The sequence below is a fragment of the Saccopteryx leptura genome, chromosome 3 (genome assembly GCF_036850995.1).
Source record: "Saccopteryx leptura isolate mSacLep1 chromosome 3, mSacLep1_pri_phased_curated, whole genome shotgun sequence".
In the NCBI taxonomy this organism is placed as follows: domain Eukaryota; kingdom Metazoa; phylum Chordata; class Mammalia; order Chiroptera; family Emballonuridae; genus Saccopteryx; species Saccopteryx leptura.
In genome coordinates, this window is record NC_089505.1 from 82,921,483 (window position 1) to 82,941,513 (window position 20,031).

Genomic DNA, 20,031 nt, shown 5'->3' on the forward strand with positions numbered 1-20,031 from the left:
TCGATGGGTCTGGAAGTAGATGAGGGTGACATAAACAAGCTCGTCAAGGAGCATGAGGAGGAACTCTCAACTGAGGAGTTGAAGGAGCTACAGATGATACAACATATGGAGCTTCTGCAAGAGATTAGTAGTGAGGAGAAGGTAGAGTCAGAGAAAGTGATTTCTACAAGTGAAATTAAAGACATGCTGGCAATGTGGGAGAAGTTTTCAAGTTTCATTGAAAAGAAACACCCAGAAAAAGTTTCAACTGGTTGTGCTTCAGCACTTTTAATGACACTTGTTTGTCACATTTCCATAACATTTTAAAAGGCAGGCAAAAGCAAACCTCTTTGGATAGATTTTTATTCAAAAGTCCTGCAAGTCAAAGTGCCAAAAGTGCAGCCAACAAGGCAAAAATGGGTGATGATTAAATGAAAAATACGTGTTAAGCTTAGGTTAAGTTTAAAGCTAATAAAGTGCATTCTTTTACAATTAAGTTTTTGTGGTTTCATTTTAAGTAAAGAAAGTGCAGTTTTAGTTTACATTTAGTTAAGAAAGTGCAGTTTTAGTTTACATGTCTACAGTGCCTGCATCCCTTCCTCCCTCCCCCTCTGCCATTCACCAGTTAGCTGCATTCATCTGTCTCCAAGGTAAGAATACAGTACTAAATAACATTTTATTTCATATATTTTGTTATGCATTGGTAAAGTATACATATGCATTTCATAATTAAAATGTCTTTTTTTCATAATTTAGGATAGTTTGGGGATGTTTCACAGGGCTGGAACAGATTAAATCTATTTCAGTTATTTTAAATGGGAGAAATTTGTTTGATATACAAGTTGGCCAACTTACGAGCTCGGTTACAGAACGAATTAAACTCGTATCTCAAGATACCACTGTATCTATGTAAAGAATTACACACAAATGTTTGTACCAGCTTTATTTTCAATAGTCAAAAATTAGAAATAACCTAATGTCAATAAATGGATAATGAAGCATTCAAAACAATACTTCTCAGTAACAAAAGATGAGCTATTAATATACCATTAAATAAATCAAGTATTTAAGCAACATAAATGAAAGCAAAAAAAAAAAATACTGCTGGCCTGGGCTGGATAGCTCAGTTGGTTTGAGCATCATTTAGATACCCAGAGGCTGAGAATTCAATCCCTGGATAGGGCACATACAGAAACAGATTGATGTCCCCATCTCCCTTCCTTTCTCTCTAATAAAATGAAAAAAAAAAAAAAATTTTTTTTTTTTTAAAAAGAGGCAAGTGCCCTGGCCGCCTGGCTCAGAGGTAGACTGTCAGCCTGGTGTGTGGAAGTCCCAGGTTCAATTCCCAGCCAGGACACACAGGAGTAGCAACCATCTGCTTCTCTACCCTTCCAGTCTCCTTTTTCTCTCTCTCTCTTCCTCTCCCACAGGACAGCTCCAGAGCTTTCCCCTCAGGTGCTAGAATGGCTCCGGTTGCAATGAAGCAATGCCCCAGATGGGCAAAGCATCGCCCCCTGGTGGGCATGCCGGGTGGATCCTGGTTGGGCTCATGCAGGAGTCTGTCTGCCTGCCTCCTCGCTGCTAACTTTGGAAAAATTTTTTTTAAAAAAAAGAGGCAAGCCCTGACACCCTGGCTGATTGGCTTAGTGCATAGAGCTTTGGCCCAGCATGAGGACAACCTGGGTCCATTTCTCTATCAGGGCACATATGAGAAGCAACCATCTGCTTCTCTTCCCCTCTCTTCTCTCTCTCTCTTCCCTTGTTGCAGGCAGTGGCTTGATTAGGGTCCGAGGATAGCTCTGTTGATTCAAGAATTGGCCCCAGATAGGGCTGCTGTGTGGAATCCAGCCAGGGTGCATGCGGCAGTCTATCTCCCCTCCTCTCACTTAAAAGGAAAAAGGGGGGGGGGATACTTTTTTTCCCATCATACAAGTTCTAGGAAATACAAAGTTATGTATTAAAATGAAAAGTAAATCAATTATTACTTGGAGAGTTGTGAAGGGTAGGTAGAGATTATAAAAGAACATGATTGACTTTGAGTGATGGGTATACAACATAATCAACAGTTCAAATGGTATAGAAATGTTTACCTGAAACCTATGTGCTGTACTGACCGATATCACCCTGTTAAATTTAATTTTCTAAATAAAAATGGGGGAAAAAACCATGAAGTAGAGTGACAGATGTGGTCAGATTATGATTATGGTTTCAGTTGTACACAAATGATTAAATTCATCAGATACAATACTTGAAGTATGTCGTTTACTACATGTATGATACCATACTTAAGCTCATTAAAAGTGAATCAAGATTTAAAATAATGCGTATGTCCAACTCTTCCTCAAAAATAGGTTTGGCAACTGTATATTCAATCCACATTCTCATGCCCACTGAAGGTCACCCTTTCCTTGGTGACAGCAAATTGATCAAACAAGGACTTTCACCCAAATCAACAGGAATGCTGTCTGGGTCACAAAATACTCCCAGATACTCTTTTTATCTTTGATTTCCGGCCTGGGAACCCATTGTCTTCATGTAAACATCTAAGCCCCTACAGAAAGCCACAAAATCTTAACATTATTTTTGATGAGAATGACTTTGGCCACAGAAGATAAACATGCCTGGAGACCTTCAGATTTGTGAACATATTGATCCTGCCATCTTTTTCACAAGAACATTTCTGGATGCATGTGTAGAAAGGCACATTCCATGTAGCAGGCTGCAGTCTCTTCCAACCCCTACTGGGCCATTACTTCTGAAGCAATCATGGTTTCTTCTAACTCCTACCATTCTACAGCCAGTGACCATCTCCCATGGAATTGTAGGCATCAGGTCACATGGCTCTTTATAAAATCTGGAAGATACTACCCAAAACAATGATACACCACATTAAACAAGTTCATGCTGCTCTCAGAGCACATGAGCTTGTCACCTGCTCCTCCCAAAAGTGTTTTCTGAGTTTCCTGAAACAAAACATCCAGGATCCCTGTGAGGACCAGAGAGCCCTGCAGTCCTTCCCAGGAGGATGGGGGACAGCAATGCAAATTTGGCAAAAACTGGAGAGCTCATTTCTGCCACCATACCATCTCTCCGTGAAAGGTTGAAATTCCAGAAAAAAAACTTCACCTCTTCATTCTGTAGAGCCCAAATCTGCTTATAAAAAAAACCCCACAGAGTAAATAAAACATCCAAGATTAAAGAGGACCAAAATAATAAAGGCCTTCAGTATTTTACAAACCAAAGGAACACGGACCAGGCAGCTCTTGAACTGGTGACTTAACACTAGAAATATTCACAAGTCTCTAGGGAAACCAAATCCCTGAAAAGAAGGTCCATCTGCAAGCTGCCAGCTGAACTCAGATGATGTTCTCTGAGGTCAACACTGAGTCAGGTCCATTCTGTAATCAGTCAGTGGGAAGAAAATGCACATTGCCTCAGGGCTGTCTGCTTTTTCCCAACAAATCAGAGAAAAAAGTCAGCTTCTCTGAGCACATAAAGATGGTGACTGGATGCAAATGTAGGAACCTGCTAGGTAGTAAAAGTGAAAAAGCTTCAACCATAGAAAGTGGCAGTGATGTAAATCAGGCAAGAGCCCTGGGCAGGTTAAAAAGTGAAAGACAGCCCTGGCCGGTTGGCTCAGTGGTAGAGCGTCGGCCTGGCATGCAGAAGTCCCGGGTTCGATTCCCGGCCAGGGCACACAGGAGAAGCACCCATCTGCTTTTCCACCCCTCCCCCTCTCCTTCCTCTCTGTCTCTCTCTTCCCCTCCCACAGCGAGGCTCCATTGGAGCAAAGATGGCCCGGGTGCTGGGGATGGCTCCTTAGCCTCTGCCCCAGGCGCTCGAGTGGCTCTGGTCGCAACAGAGCGACGCCCCGGAGGGGCAGAGCATCGCCCCCTGGTGGGCAGTGTCGCCCCCTGGTGGGCGTGCCGGGTGGATCTCGGTCGGGCGCATGTGGGAGTCTGACTGTCTCTCCCCGTTTCTAGCTTCAGAAAAACACACACACATAAAAAAAGTGAAAGACACACATGCTTCCCACATAAAATTTATGGAAAATCTCCCTACCATGGACACTTGAATGTATGAGATTAAGTTCAGACAAACGAGATCTCAGTTTCCTCCAGTGTTATTAACACTGAACAAGGAAACTGTAAATTTCCTCTACATCTACCGCCTTCCACCAGTATGAACTCTCATGTGCTGAGAGAGGTTTGATTTTCGGCTAAAAGATTTTCCACATTCTCGGCACTCATAAGGCCTTTCTCCTGTGTGAACCCTCTGATGGTAATGGAGAGTGGAGCGAGAGGTAAAAGACTTTCCACATTCACTGCACTCATAAGGCCTTTCTCCTGTGTGAACCCTCCGGTGAATAATGAGGTGAATTCTCTGGGTAAAGGATTTCCCACATTCACTGCATTCATGAGGCCTTTCCCCTGTGTGAACTCTCCGGTGTCTAATAAGTATCGAGCTATTGGTAAAAGATTTGTCACATTCACTGCACTTGTAAGGTCTTTCTCCAGTGTGAACTCTCTGATGGTAACCAAGGGCAGAGACAGAAGTAAAAGATTTCCCACATTCACTACACTCATAAGGCCTTTCTCCAGTGTGAACTCTCCTGTGTTTAGAGAGGTATGAATTCTGGCTAAATGATCTCCCACAATCACTACATTCATAAGGTTTTTCTCCAGTGTGAACTCTCTGATGTTGATTCAATTGGGAACTATCCCTAAAAGATTTCCCACATTCATTACAGTCAAAAGGCCTTTCTCCTGTATGAACTCTCTGATGGCAACGGAGGGCAGAACTAGAGGTAAAAGATTTTTCACATTCACTGCACTCATAAGGCCTTTCTCCAACATGAACTTTTTGATGGTAACGAAGGGCAGAGCCAGAGGTAAAAGATTTTCCGCATTCTCTACATTCATAAGGCCTCTCTCCTGTGTGAACTCTCTGGTGTATATTGAGGTGATTTCTTTGGGTAAAGGATTTCCCACATTCACTGCACTCATAAGGCCTTTCTCCTGTGTGAACTCTACGGTGTCGAATAAGTATTGGTCCATTGGTAAAAGATTTCCCACATTCATTACACTCATAAGGTTTTTCTCCTGAGTGAACTCGCTGATGGTAACAGAGGGCAGAGCCAGAGGTAAAAGATTTCCCACATTCACTACATTCAAAAGGCCTTTCTCCAGTATGAACTCTCTGGTGTTGCGACAGGTAAGATTTGTGGCTAAAGGATTTCCCACATTCACTGCACTCATAAGGCCTTTCTCCGGTGTGAACTCTTCGGTGTATAATGAGGTGATTTATTTGAGTAAAAGATTTCCCACAATCACTACATTCATAAGGCCTTTCTCCTGTGTGAACTCTCTGATGATAACGGAGCCCAGAGCTGGATGTAAAAGATTTCCCACACTGACTACATTTATAAGGCTTTTCTCCGCTGTGAACTCTCTGATGGTAACGAAGCGCAGAGCAAGAGGTAAAAGATTTCCCACACTCGTTACATTCGTAAGGCCTTTCTCCTGTGTGAACTCTCCCATGCTCAATGAGGTCAGAATTTCTTCTAAAGGATTTCCCACACTCTGTACACTCAAAACTCATTTCTCCAGTATAAACTGGCTGTTGCTGAATAAGAACGGAGCTGTGACTGAAAGATGGGGCACATTCACAACACACGTAACAACTTTCGCCAGTGTGACTTCTCTGAGGATAAATGAGGACAAATTTTTGGTTAAAGGATTTCCCACATTTGCCACACCTGTACTGCCTTGCCCCGGAATGAATTCTTCGGTGTTGATTGAAGGCTGAGCGACCCTTAAAGGACTTTCCGCAGTCATCGCATACATGAATTCTATCATCAGTGTGGACTTCCTGGTGAATAACAAATGAGGATTTGTACCTGAATGTTTTCCCACACTCATTGCACACAAAACACTGTCTTTTAGTGTGCACACCCCGGTCCTGAACAAATGTGTGTTTTGGGCTGAACGCTTTTTTGCATTCTTCCGAAGTAGGATGGGTGTTTATGTTTTGAGAGATTACCCCACATTTGGAGACTTTGTTTGGCTTCTCTCTGGTGTGAGGGGCCTGTTGCTGGCGACGTCCTGAGGTGGTCAGCAAGTCTTTCTCAACATCCTCACAGGTTAAGGGCTTCCCTGACATGTGCAAATTACAGTTCTTTGGAATTGAAGCTCTGTCCACATTTTCTCCCAGCTGCTGCTCCTGGTTCTGTTGACAGCTGGCACTGAAATAAAACTGTTTCGCACATGCCCCACACCTTAACCGTTTCACTCTGTGTTGTGTTTCCTGTTGGTCAGCCAAGTGGAAGATAACTCTCAAGACCGGACCACACATCTTGCAGGAGTGAGACTTCTGGGAAGATGGAGGTTCCTTGGGAGTCCTAGCCTGTGACACGCCCACAGAAAAGCTCTGTTCAAATGGTGCCTCCACATCCTTTGCTCCACAACAGCACCCTAAGTGCAAAGAAATACTGGTAAAGTACATGTTGACTTTATTGGAAATGGGAAACCCAACCACAAACATGCAGATGAAAACCAAAACATAGCAGGGTTAACTTATGTCAGAGAACAAATCATGTTAGGTTGCAAAACAAATATTTTTATTTATTTATTCATTTTAGAGAGGTGAGAGAGAGACAGAGAGAGACAGAGAGAGAGAAGGGGGGAGGAGCAAGAAGCATCAATTCCCATATGTGCCTTGACCAGGCAAGCCCTGGGTTTTGAACTGGCAACCTCAGCGTCCCAGGTCGACGTTTTATCCACTGCGCCACCACAGGTCAGAAAATAAGTCCTTTTATTTTATTTTTTATTTTAGAGAAAGAAAAAAAAAAGAGACATCATTTTGTTATTCCACTTATTTAGGCATTCCCTGGTTAACTCCTGTATGTGTCCAGACCCGAAATGAACCCTCAACCTTGGTATATCAGATCTACACTCAAATCAACTGAGCTACTGGCCAGGGCCACAAAACAAGTCTTTAAAAATTTAAACACACTAAAATCACATCAAGTATATTTTCCAACCAAAATGGCATGTAACTGGAAATTGTAAGAGGAAGAAATCTGAAAAATCACATATATGTAAAATTTATACAACATATTTATGAACAATCAATGGGTAAAAGACAACAAAAATATATATTCATACAAATGAAAATGGAAACACAATACACCATGCAAAATGCTGCAAAAGGAAGAGTAAGAAAGAAGTTTCTAGTGATAAATTCCTGCAGATAAAAACAATCAACAACAAACACCTACTTTCATACCCTAAGGTATAAGAAAAAACAAACTAAGGTCAAAGTTAGCAGAAGAAAGCAAATAACAAAGATCAGAGAGAAATCAGTGAAAGAGAGACAGTAAAACGGACAGAAAAGATCAATGAAAGTAAGAGCTCACATTAAAAAAAAAACACAAATTGACAGACCTTTAAATAAACTAAGAAAAGACTCAAAATCAAAAATAAAAGAAGACACCACAACTGCTAGTACAGGAATATAATCAATCAGAAAAGATTACTTGATACAATTATATGCCAGCAAACTGGATAACCTAGAAGAAATGAAAAATTTCCCAGAAACATATAAACCATCAAAACTGTATCATGCAGCCTGACCAGGCAGTAGCACAGTAAATAGTGTTGGACTGGGACACAGAGGATACAAGTTCGAAACCTCAAGATTGACAGCTCTAGCGCTGGCTCATCCAACTTGAATACAAGCTCACCAGCTCGAGCGCAGGGTCGCTGGCTTGAGCATGTGATCATAGACATGACCCCAGGGTCACTGGCTTGAGTCCAGAGGTTGCTGGCTAGAGCCCAAGGTCGTTGGCTTGAGCAAGGGGTCACTCACTCTGCAGTAGCCCTGCAGTCAAGGTACATATGAGAAAGCAATCAGTGAACAACTAAGGTGCCGCAACAAAGAATTGATGCTTCTCATCTCTCTCCCTTCCTGTCTGTGTGTCCCTATCTGTCCCTCTCTCTGTCTCTGTCACAAAAAACAAACAAAAACCTGTGTCATGCATAAAGAGAAAATCTAAATAGATCTATAGTAGGTAAGAAAATTGAATCAGCAACAAAAATCTCCTAAGAAAGAAAAACCCAGTACCATGTAGAAACACTGGTGATGTTACTAAATAAAGAGTTACTGTATTTCTCCATGTATAAGATGCACCTTTTTCCAAAAAATTTGGGGTCTAAAAACTGGGTGTGTCTTATACAGTGGTTGTAGATTTTTTTAACTTGCATTTCCCACGTTTTCATGCTTGTTTTTGTGCTCATTGTTGAAGACAGTGATTCTTCATCAGACACAGATGAGGACAAGCTAATGGATGGGAGTTTTGACAGTGATGAGGAGTTGTATGAATTTTATGATGAATTCAATTTGAGTTCACTAACTTTATGTAATACCTTTGTTTTGAAATTTTGGACCCCAAAATTAAGGTGCATCTTATACATGGGAGTATCTTATACATGGGGAAATACGGTACTTATGAATCCTGAAAATCTTTGAAAAAGTTGAACAGGGGACACATCCAAACTCATTTTATAAGGTGCATTACCCTGATATCAAAGCTATTTAAGGAAAATACAAGAGAAGAAATCTACAAGCCAATAGCCCTGATAAACACAAATGCAAAATCCCTCAATAAAATAGCTATAAACCACATCCAACAAAACATTAAAAGAATCATACACCACAATCAAGTAGCATTTATCCCCAGGATGTAAGAATGGTTGAAATGTACCAATCAATAAATGTGGTACACCAGAGTAACAGAATAAAGGATCAAAAAATCATATAATCATATCAATAGATGCAGAAAAAGCAGTTCAAAAAATTCAATATCCTTTCATGAAAAAAAAAACCCTTCAAGAAATTAGGTATAGAAGCTACCACAAAACGAACATCATATCGAATGATCAAAATCTAAATGTTTTGTCTCTAACATCAAGAACAAGACAAGAATGCCTATTCTCTCCACTTTCATTTAACATAGTACAGGAAGTCCTAGCCAGAGTAAACATGGAACACAAGAAATAAGGAGTTCCCAAATTATAACAAAAAAAGCTAAACTACCTGTTTGCAGATGACATCATCTTAAATATAGAATACCCGAAAAACTCCACCAATATACTATCAGAACTAATCAATGAATTCAGTAAAGTTGCAGGATAAAAAGGTCAATATACAATACTCAGTTGTGTTTATAAACATGAACATAATTAGAAAAATAACATATATTCAATATAAAAGATAAAAAACAGCCCTGGCCAGAAAGCTCAGTTGGTGGGAGCATCATCCCAAAAAACGAGGTTGCTGGTTCGATCCCTGGTCAGGGCACATACAGGAAGGGATGTTTCTGTCTCTTTCCTGCTCTCTCCACACCCCTCTCTAAAATTAATAAATATTTTTTTAAAAAGATAAAAAATATACAAAAAACAATGTGAAAATTCAAAATAGCATGAAAAGAATAAAATACTGAGAAATAAATTTAACCTAGAGACAAAAATCTGTACTCTGAAAATTATAGGACAATGATGAAAAAAACTAAAGACACAAGTAAAAAGAAAAATATCCAGTGTTCTTGGATAGAAAAGTATTGTTATAATGTCCATTTTACCCAAAGTAATCAACCCAGTATGATTTAGATTCTATGTAATTCATGTCAAACTTGCAGACCGTTTTCACAGATATAGGAAAAAAATCTTAAAATCCATATGCAAGCACCAAAAAGACCCAAACAGCCAAAGCAATCTTGAAATAAACAAACAAAAAACACAAAGCTGCAGGTAACACACTTATTTCAAAATATTACAAAGATATAAGTAATCAAAATACTATACTGCAGGCATAAAAACAGACCAAAGGAAGAGAATAAACAGCTCAAATATCAATTCACGTGTACAAAGTCAAATAACCTTTGATTAGGAACCCAAGAACACACAGTGGGGAAAAGCTGGTCTACTTAATAAATGATGAAAAAAATGGATATTCAAATGCAAAAAAAAGAGAAACTGACCCCCTATCTTACATAATTTACAAAATTTAAAAGTAACTTGAATGTAATGAAAGTTTATTTTTCTGAAATGCCCTGGCCAGGCAGCTCAGTTGAATAGTGTCATCCCATTATGCCAAGCTTGCACTTTGTTTCCCCAGATAAAGCATATACAAGAATCAGCCGATTAACAAATAAATGCCTGACCAGGCGATGGCACAGTGGATAGAATGTCAGACTGGGATGTGGAGGACCCAGGTTCAAAACCCCAAGGTCACCAGATTGAGAGCAGGTTCATCTAGTTTGAGCAAGGCTCACCAGCTTGAGCCCAAGGCTGCTGGCTTGAGCAAGGGGTCACTGGCTCTACTGTAGCCCCCCATCAAGGAACACATGAGAAAGCAATCAATGAACAACTAAAGTGCTGCAATGAAGAGAACTGATGCTTCTCATCTCTCTCCCTTCCTGTATGTCTGTCCCTATCTGTCCCTCTCTCTGCCTTTCTCTGTCACAAAAAAAACCCCAAAAGGGACACAATTAATAAATAAGTGAACTAAACAAACAAAAATCAATGTTTCTTAATCTCTTCCTTTTCCTGTCTCTCCCCCCACCTGTCTCCCTAAAAATCGATTAAAAACAAAAAAAAAGACCTGAAATTGTTAAACGTTTAGAAGAAAAGGTAGAGAAAAAGCTCCTTGACAGTGGTGTTGGCAATGAATTTTTAGATATGAAACCAACACATAGACAACCGAAGCAAAAATAAACAAGTGGAACTATATGAAACCAAAAGCTTCTGCACAGGCAGAGGCACAATCAACAAAAAAGGCAACCTAAGAGGAGAGCATCGGCCCAGTGTGTGGAAGTCCTGGGTTCGATTCCTGGCCAGGGCACACAGGAGAAGTGCCCATCTGTTTCTCCCCCCTCCCCCCTCTCCTTCCTCTCTGTCTCTCTCTTCCCCTCCCGCAGCCAAGGCTCAGATTGGAGCAAATTGGCCCAGGTGCTGAGGATGACTCCACGGCCTCCACCTCAGGCGCTAGAATGGTTCCGGTTGCAACGGGGCAGCGCCTCAGATGGGCAGAGCATTGCCCACTGGTGGGCATGCTGGGTGGATCCCAGTCGGGCATATGTGGGAGTCTGTCTGTCTGCCTCCCCACCTCTCACTTCAGGAAAAATACAAAAAAATAAAAAGAAGAGAAAATATTTAGAAAAGATGTTCCTGTTAAGGGGTTAATATCCAGATATATAAAGAACTCAGACACCTTGAAAACAACAACAAAATTCAATTAAAAATGGGCAAAGGAGCTTGACAGGTGGTGGCAGAGTGGATAAAGCCTCAACCTGAAACACTGAGGTCGCCGGTTTGAAGCCCCAAGGTCACTGGCTCTGAGCACAGGCTCATCAGCACAGGGTCAGTGGCTTGAGCAGGGAAATCATCCACAGGATCCCAAAGCTCACCAGCTTGAGCCCAAAGGCCTCTGGCGTGAAAAGCCCAAGGTAACGGGCTTGAGCAAGGGAACACTGGCTTGGCCCAGATCAAGGCACTTACTAGAAGTAACCAACATACAACTAAAGCAAAAGCAACTACGATTTGGTGCTTCTTGCTGTCTCTCCTCCCTTGGAAGCAATCAACGCACAACTACAGTAAAAAGTAACTACAAGTTGGTGCTTCTAACCCTCCCTTTCTCTGCCAGTCTCCCTCTCTCTCGCTCTAACAAAAACAAAGAAACAAACACAATTATTTAAAAAAATAAGTAAAGGATGTATATATATTATTCCAAAGACAGACAAAAGGACAGAAAATATATGAAAAAGTACTCAACATCATTAATATCAAGGAAATGGAAATTCAAACCACAATGATGTACACAACTTTTAGGATGAATCCTATCAAAAAGACAAGAGATGATAAGTATTGACCAAGATGTAAAGAAAAGAAAATGTCTACACACTGTTTGTAGGAAAGTAACTTGATACAGCCACTAAAAACAGTATGGAAGTTCCTCAAAACATTAAAAATAGAACTACCATATGGTCCAACAATCCTTTCTGTGTATACTATATCTGAAAGAAATCTGCACTCCCAGGTTTATTGCAGAATTATTCACAGCAGCTGTGGTACAGAAACAACGTACATATCTGTCTAAAATTAACGAATAAAGTAAGTCTGGTATAGCCCTGGCTGGGACGCTCAGTTGGTTAGAGGGATATCCCAACATATCAAGGTTCTCCCTGATCAGAACTCATACAAGAATCAACCAATGAATGCATACATAAGACAACAAATTGGTGTTTCGCTCCAGAATAAATTAAAATTTTAAGCCTTATGCATGCACGCACACAAACACACAAACACACACACACACACACACAGAATTAATTCACCCATAAAAAAGGAAATCGTGCATTTGTCACAAAATTGAGAAAACGAAAGGGCATAATTCAAAGTGAAATTAGACAGACTGAGAAAGAAATACTGTTCGGTATGTCTTATATGTAAAATCTTAAAAATAAAGAGGAAAAAAGAAAAAAAAAGAAGAGTTGAACCATAGAAACAAAAAGTAGAATGCCAGGGGCTTGGGGTAAGGGATGAAATGGAAAGATGTTGGAGAGTTTTAAGATTAAGTTCTGAGGATCTAATGTAAAGCATGGAGACCATATTTAATAACACTGTATTATATACTGAAAATCTGCTAAGAGATCCAATATTAAGTGTTATCTCACCCATGAAAAAAATAAATACCATGATTCTTTCCTGCCAGACCAGGTGGTGACACAGTGGATAAAGCTGTTGATCTGGGACCCTGAAGACCCAGGTTCAAAACCCCAAGGTCACCGGTTTGAGCGCAGGCTCATCTGGCTAGAGCACAGGGTTGCCAGCTTGAGCATAGGACCATAGGCATGACCCCATGGTCGCTGGCTTGAAGTCCAAGGTCACTGGTCAGCTGGAGCTATCCCTGCCCCGTCAGGCATATATAAAAAAGGAAACAATGAACTAAGGTGCCTCAACTATGAGTTGATGCTTCTCATCTCTGTCCCTTCCTGTCTGTCTCTCTCACTAAAACAGTAACAACAACAACAACAACAAACAACAGTCCCCTCCTTTCCACTGGAGACATGTTCCAAGACCCCCAGTATAATGCCCAAAACCATGAATAGTACCCAGCCCTGTATACGAGATCATAGATATGTTAATTAATTTGACTGTACTCATTTTACAATATATGTGCACAGTAAACCACGACATTATACATTTTAAATATATACAATATTATTTGTCAATTATACCTCAATCAAGCTAGAAAAAAGAAGAAAGACCTAAATACTACAAACAGAACTGCACCGGACAGTCTTGTTAGAGTCCACAGTACCGTTCAGTAATGACCATGACAAAACCTGTAACTGCTAGCACAGACTGGCACAAGGAAATGTCAAATAAAAAAGAGGAAAAATATGCCTGACTGTGGTGGCGCAGTGGATAAAGTGTCGACCTGGAATGTTGAGGTCACTGGTTCGAAACCCTGGGCTTATCTGGTCAAGGCACATATGGGAGTTGATGCTTCCTGCTCCTGCCCCTACACTCACTCTCTCTCTCTCTCCCCTCTCTAAAATGAATAAATAAAATCTTTTTTTTTTTTTTAAAAGAGGAAAAATAAAACTGGGACACAGAAGTAACATCTGTGTGGACATATGACCCAACCAGAAAGAGGGCAAACAAGATAGATTCATTAGGCTCCCTGCAAGACTACTGACCTCAAATCCTTCCCTATGAGCATTCATTCAGTACAGCAGATATTGGGGCTGCAGAAATTACAGAGGGTGTGTAAACATACCAGCCCGACCAAGAAAAGCAATCACCCAGAAACCCGGGGATGCAAGCAGTGCCCACAGTCTACATGTGAGGACAGAGCACCACCTTGGGAAAGAAAGGCATGAATAATGCAAAGACTTGTTCAGGTCACTGGTGAGGCTGTTGGGTCTTACCCAGTGAGGATATAACAGCAAAATTCTCCAGCATCACATCAAGATATAGGCATCTCTGAGCCTCATCAAGGAGGCGCCATTCCTCCTGGGAGAAGTACACGGCAACATCCTCCAAGGTCACACCAGCCTGTCAGGATGAATACAAAGGAACCCATGAACATCATCTCTCTGAGAATCTACTTCCTAAGTCCTGAAATATCTTCCCGTTGCTCATCCTTCTACAGAGATACCCTGGTGCCAGTGATGGTATCTGCTCACAGGCCCATTAATCACTGTAACAGCCCTCAGCAAAAACAGGAAGAGTGAGGGGGGGGGGGCAGGTAAATCTCATCTAAGCTCTGAACCTGGCCTGCATCCCTCCATACAAACTATTTACCTTGGGTTTCCCACACTGTGCCTCCAAGACGCAGCCAAACACAGCACACGCAGCTCACCTTCCTCTTGATGTACATATACATCATTTAGTCAGTTGAAACTCTCTCACTTTAGACTGCAGGTTCATTCCAAAAGCTCTGCCCCTTTCCTGTTTCATACCACAAGCATCTCTCTCTTGACTCACCCTTATACTTGGCACAGGGCATCCAGAGTGTATAACATATTCGAGCAGGATTCAGCACAACCTCAGTCCTCTGATGGATCCCACAGCAGGAACACATCCCAATTTAGGCTCTGAAGACTTCCCTGCCTACCTCTGATCTTTACTTCAATATTAGCCATCCAGAGGCCCTGGCCCGTTGGCTCAGTGGTAGAGCATCAGCTCAGCATGTGGATGTCCCAGGTTCGATTCCCCATCAGGGCACACAGGAGAAGCGCCCATCTGCTTTTCCACCCCTCCCCCTCTCGCTTCTCTCTCTCCCTCTCTCTCTCTCTCTCTCTCTCTCTCCCCTCTCCTCCTCCATGACTCAATTAGAGCGAGTGGCCCTGGGAGCTGAGGATGGCTCTAATGCCTCTGCCTCAGGCAGTTAAAAAAATGGCTCTGGTTGCAACTGAGAACAGGCCCCAGATGGGCAGAGCATCGCCCCCTGGTGGGCATGCTGGGTGGATCCCAGTAGGCGGCATGCAGGAGTCTGTCTCTGTCTCCCCTCCTCTCACTAACAAATAAAATAAAATAAAGTAAAATAAAATTAAATTAAAATTAAATAGATAGATAGATAGATAGATAGATTAGCTATCCAGAAACACATGTAATTTTTCAGATGCAAATAACCCCTCGACCAGTTTTGCACTGCATTTGCTGTTATCACAGAAGCCACAACCCTTTTCTTTCCACCCAATCTTCCTTAAAAGCCTAGGTCGGCAAACTGCAGCTCACGAGCCACCTGCGCGGTTCTTTAGCCCCTTGAGTGTGGCTCTTCCACAAAATACCACATGCAGGCGCTATCTAGATAAAAAAAAAAATGTACCTACCTATATAGTTTAAGTCTAAAAAATTTGGCTCTCTCCCTGGCCGGTTGGCTCAGTGGTAGAGTGTCGGCCTGACGTGCGGAAGTCCCAGGTTTGATTCCCGGCCAGGGCACACAGGAGAAGCACCCATCTGCTTCTCCACCCCTCCCCCTCTCCTTCCTCTCTGTCTCTCTCTTCCCCTCCCGTAGCCAAGGCTCCATTGGAGCAGGGGTGGCCCGGGCGCTGGGGATGGCTCCATGGCCTCTGCCTCAGGCACTAGAGTGGCTCTGGTCGCAACAGAGTGACGCCCCAGAGGGGCAGAGCATCGCCCCCTGGTAGGCATGCCGGGTGGATCCCGGTCAGGAGCATGCGGGAGTCTGTCTGACTGCCTCCCCATTTCCAGCTTCAGAAAAATACAAAAAATAAAAATAAAAATAAAAAATTGGCTCTCAAAAGAAATTTCAATCGTTGTACTGTTGATATTTGGTTCTGTTGACTAATGAGTTTGCCGACCACTGGCCTAATCCTATTGATCTATAAAATAAGTATATTCACAAAATGACCACATCTGCACCAGACCTTACCACCGCTAAGACTCAAACTCCCCAGATCCCATCAAAACTCACCATGACATTCTGGTGAATCCAGACAGTAGTGGATAACCAGGAGCCCTGTCCACTCGTGTCATCTCACAATTACTCCTCTGCCTCCACATCTCAGTCCACTCTTCCCACAGAAGCCTCAGGCGCCTGCCAAATCAACTTCCCTCCCACACCATTCCCATAATCATCGTGAAGGGTTCTATCAGACCCGCTAATTAGCATTACCACCATCTATTGCATTCCCCTCTGACGTGTGATCCTCATCTCCCAATTCACAGCTCTGTACCGGTCTATACAAGAGCCGCCAGTTTTTGCAAGTCTTCTTACTGACAACCTCCTCAGATGTCCAGATCTGTGTGTCCACCTGCCTACTGGATGCCTCCACTCAATGATCTCTGAAAGGTCTCGAGGTCACCTGACCAGGCGGTGGCGAAGTGGATAGAGTGTCAGACTGGGACGTGGAGGACCCAGGTTCAAAACCCCAAGGTCACCAGTTTGAGCACGGGTTCATCTGGTTTGAGCGAAGTTCACCAGCTTGAGCCCAAGGTCACTGGCTTGAGCAAGGTGTACTCGCTCTGCTGTAACCCCCCACACACACCCATCAAGGCATATATGAGAAAGCAATCAATGAACTAAAGTGTTGCAACGAAAAATGGATGCTTCTCATCTCTCTCCCTTCCTGTCTGTCCCTATCTACCCCTCTCTTTGACTCTCTCTCAGTCTCTATCAAAAATAAAAGAAAGTTCTCAGGGTCTTCACAGGATCTAAAGATACTTCCCAAAGTAAAATGAACATATCACCATCTTCCCCAGGCCAATTGATGGAGCATCCATCACTACAACAGCTAAGAACAAAAATCCTAGGGTTGTTCACAACTCCTCCTTTTCTTCCTTCAAAATGACCACATTTGCACCAGAAATCTACAATATCCAGAAATCTACGTGGCCTTCATTTAAAAATGGACCCAGAATCCAACCTCTGGCGTCTCCATCCCTGTCCCTCCACTTTTGCCTGGATTAGAGCAGGTGCCTTCCCTTGAGCTCCCTGCTTCCTCCCTTTAACCCTATCATCTGTTCTTCAAGTGCAGCCAGACAGGAGCCTATTACATCAGGAAGAAACCAACTCCTTCCTCTTGTCCAAACATTCCTTTTACCTCCATAATAGATGCCCAATTTTTTCGGCAGCCATATTGCAGGTATGATTACCAACCACCCTGCTCTTTGTTCTGAACACAAAGAATGGAAACCTGTGGAACCTAATCCCAGCTCAGTACAACTCCAAGCATGTGCATGTTGGGGTCTGGCCCTGGGTTAACCCTGCCAGAAATGGGAGGACTTTCATTTCACCTGTACCGTGCACTCAGGATATAGGAATTGGGGGTATCCGAGGGTCCCCCACATCCAACAGTTGGAAAATACCAAGGGAAGGGTCTGAAGACACCACAATCCCAGACAGGTATCCCGTGGTGGTATCTTAAAAGGTCTCAGGTATCTGTGAAAATAGGTGAAAGTTTCAAAGCATCACAGTCCCAAACACCCTATAGTTAGGTTAATGTCAGGACCAGAGAGAGAGTGGGACACCCTTGTCTTTCCTTGTGCAGGTTCCATAAGTGGTTTTTCAACCTTCAGAACCTGTGGGAAGATGCAGAAAAACAACAATTATCTCCAGGTAAGCAGGTCTCCTCTGTAAGTCCTGCCCAGCCCTGGAATCCAGGGACCTCAGGCCAAAATGGTCTGTTCTTTGGGACTCAAGGCTTCAGCGCAGCCTCTGACCAGCTTTGTGACCTGGACAAGGACGGAACTTCTCTGGGCCTCCCTGTTCTCATCACCCCATGGCAGCCAATTCTCTCATAGTTTTGTTTTTTTGTGTGTGTGTGTATGTGTTACAGAAACAGAGAGAGGGACAGATAGGGACAAACAGACAGGAAGGGAGAGAGATGAGAAGCATCAGTTCTTCATTGCAGCTCCTCAGTTGTTCAGTGATTGCTTTTTCACATGTGCCTTGACCCAGGGGGCTCCAGCAGACCAAGTGACCCGTTGCTCAAGCCAGCGACCTTGGGCTCCAGCTGGTGAGCCTTGTTCAAACCAGGTTGGTGACCTCGGGGTTTTGAACCTGGGTCCTCAGCGTCCCAATCCGACCCTCTCTCTATCCACTACGCCACCGCCTGGTCAGGCTCTCAGTGAGATTTTAAAACGCTTGGACGATCCTTCTTGGTTCCCAATTTTCTACAAGGGACCCTCAGCATGGAGGCATAACCTCTGCTAGGCCAAGTCCCATCGCTCCGCACTCTCTCTGTTCCCTGAGGGCCTTAAGAAGGACGCTAGGTATGTCTGACCGGTGGTGGCGCCGTGGATAAAGCGTTTACCTGGAACGCTGAGGTCGCCGATTCGAAACCCAGGGCTTGCCTGGTCAAGGCACATATGGGAGTTGATGCTTCCTGCTCCCCCCTCTCTAAAAATAAAAAAATAAAAATAGATGGATATATAGATAGATAAATAAAGAAGGACCCTAGGGGTCTGGATCCTCCCCTGTGTCACCCACGAGCGCCTCACGGTCCGGGACGCCGGGGCCTGGGCTGCCCGACGTGACCGGTTCCCGCACCGGGGCTCCAGGTTCGGAGGGGTGAGGCGGTGAGGGCCCGGGGGACGCGCTCACCTCAGCCGGGCGCCTCAGCGCGGCCGCCGCCATCGGACTCTGCGGGCGGGGGCGGGCGGGGAGGTTGCCCTGGTCACGGCGATCCCGGTCCCGGTTCTGGCACAGGCGCGAGACCCCGCTGAGAACTCAGACCCGCGTCTGTACGGCGGACAGCAAGACTCTCCCGCCTTCTAGGTTCCAGCAGTTCGTTCCAGACTCAACGCTCCCAGGCTTCCGACCAGATAGATGAAAAGACCACTGAGGAGCAAAATGACCACCACCTAGAAGAGACCGGAAGTCCCACTTGGGCGGGATTCGGAAGGCCGGAAATGGGTCAGACAAACCCGTCATTGGCTCATCACTGTCTCGCGCGTTGGCTTCTGGGTAATGTAGTTCCCAGCGCGCTAAAGGCCACAACGGAGAGCATTGGCCACGTAGCACCTTCAGTGATCCTGAGAAATGGTGAGATTTGGAAGCGTGGAGGCGAGGAGAGGACGGGAATAAAGTGGATATACTTTTAATTTTTTTTTAGATTTTATGTATTTTTAGAGAAGGAAAGAGAAGGGAGGATAATCAGGAAGCATCAACTCCCATACGTGCCTTGACCCAGCAAGCTCAGGGTTTCAGGTCGACGTTTTATCCACTGCGCCATCACAGGTCAGGCTAAATTTTTTTAATTTGTATTATATACACTTGCTCTTAGGCAAAAGGCCAAGAAGCAATCGCTATGCATTATAAAACCTAGTCTTGCCTGAGCCTTGGTGGCGCTGTGGATAGACCCTCCCCCAGGACGCTGAGGTGGCCAGTTGGAGAACCTGAGGTCACCAGCTTGAAGCCTAAGGTAGCTGGCTTGAGCCATCCTTCTTCCTGCCGCCGCCCCCCCCCCCCCCAAGTCAAGGCACATATGAGAAGCAATCGGTGAGTGCACAAAACTATGAGTTGGTGCTTCTCATCTCCCTGTTTCACTCTCTCTCAAAAAAAAAAATTTTTTTCATTTGCTTAAACTGTAAACCCACTTAGATCACCCATTTAGATCATTTTATAAGGTTTGTGTAACCATATACTGTAATTTTACAAGACTCTAACATAAAGTCTGAGACTTAAGTTAAACTTCCTTCCATACCAATGCTGCCCCTGACACTGGTAATTTTGCCACAGCTGTTTTTCAGGAAGCCCAGGATGTTTTAGAGGACCAGGGGGTTGATCCTGAGGAAACCACCTAAGACTGGCCAAATCTGCAAGGAGGACCCTCTTATAATCTCCTCATGAACATATTTCATTATACCTTCAGTTATACTAAAACTAGAAAGCCCGGCGGTCATACGAAATGACCGCTGTTCTAGATATTAGAAATTGTAATTAAAATGATTTGTGCAAAGGTGTCTGCTAATTCAAACTGAATTACCCAGGGCAGGCGTCGAGGACGCCCCTTTGCTTCTG

The 20,031-nt window shown here is 43.5% G+C and overlaps 1 protein-coding gene across 4 annotated transcripts; it reads right to left on the reverse strand.

The window, feature by feature from the left end:
* Positions 1-326: 326 nt before the first annotated feature.
* On the reverse strand, positions 327-18,880 carry LOC136399441 (zinc finger protein 814-like). 4 transcript variants are annotated; one of them, XM_066374588.1, is made up of 4 exons: positions 18,613-18,880; positions 18,323-18,408; positions 13,973-14,099; positions 327-6,452 (listed from the first exon to the last, which is right to left on the reverse strand). In XM_066374588.1, the coding sequence occupies exons 3-4, from the start codon at positions 14,004-14,006 to the stop codon at positions 4,144-4,146; spliced, it is 2,343 nt and encodes a 780-aa protein (XP_066230685.1). In that variant the 5' UTR covers positions 14,007-14,099; positions 18,323-18,408; positions 18,613-18,880; the 3' UTR covers positions 327-4,143. The 4 variants fall into 4 exon arrangements, with proteins under 4 accessions (XP_066230685.1, XP_066230687.1, XP_066230684.1 ...); XM_066374590.1 differs by lacking the exon at positions 18,613-18,880 and adding an exon at positions 18,559-18,564; XM_066374587.1 differs by lacking the exon at positions 18,323-18,408.
* Between the last annotated feature and the right edge of the window lie 1,151 nt (positions 18,881-20,031).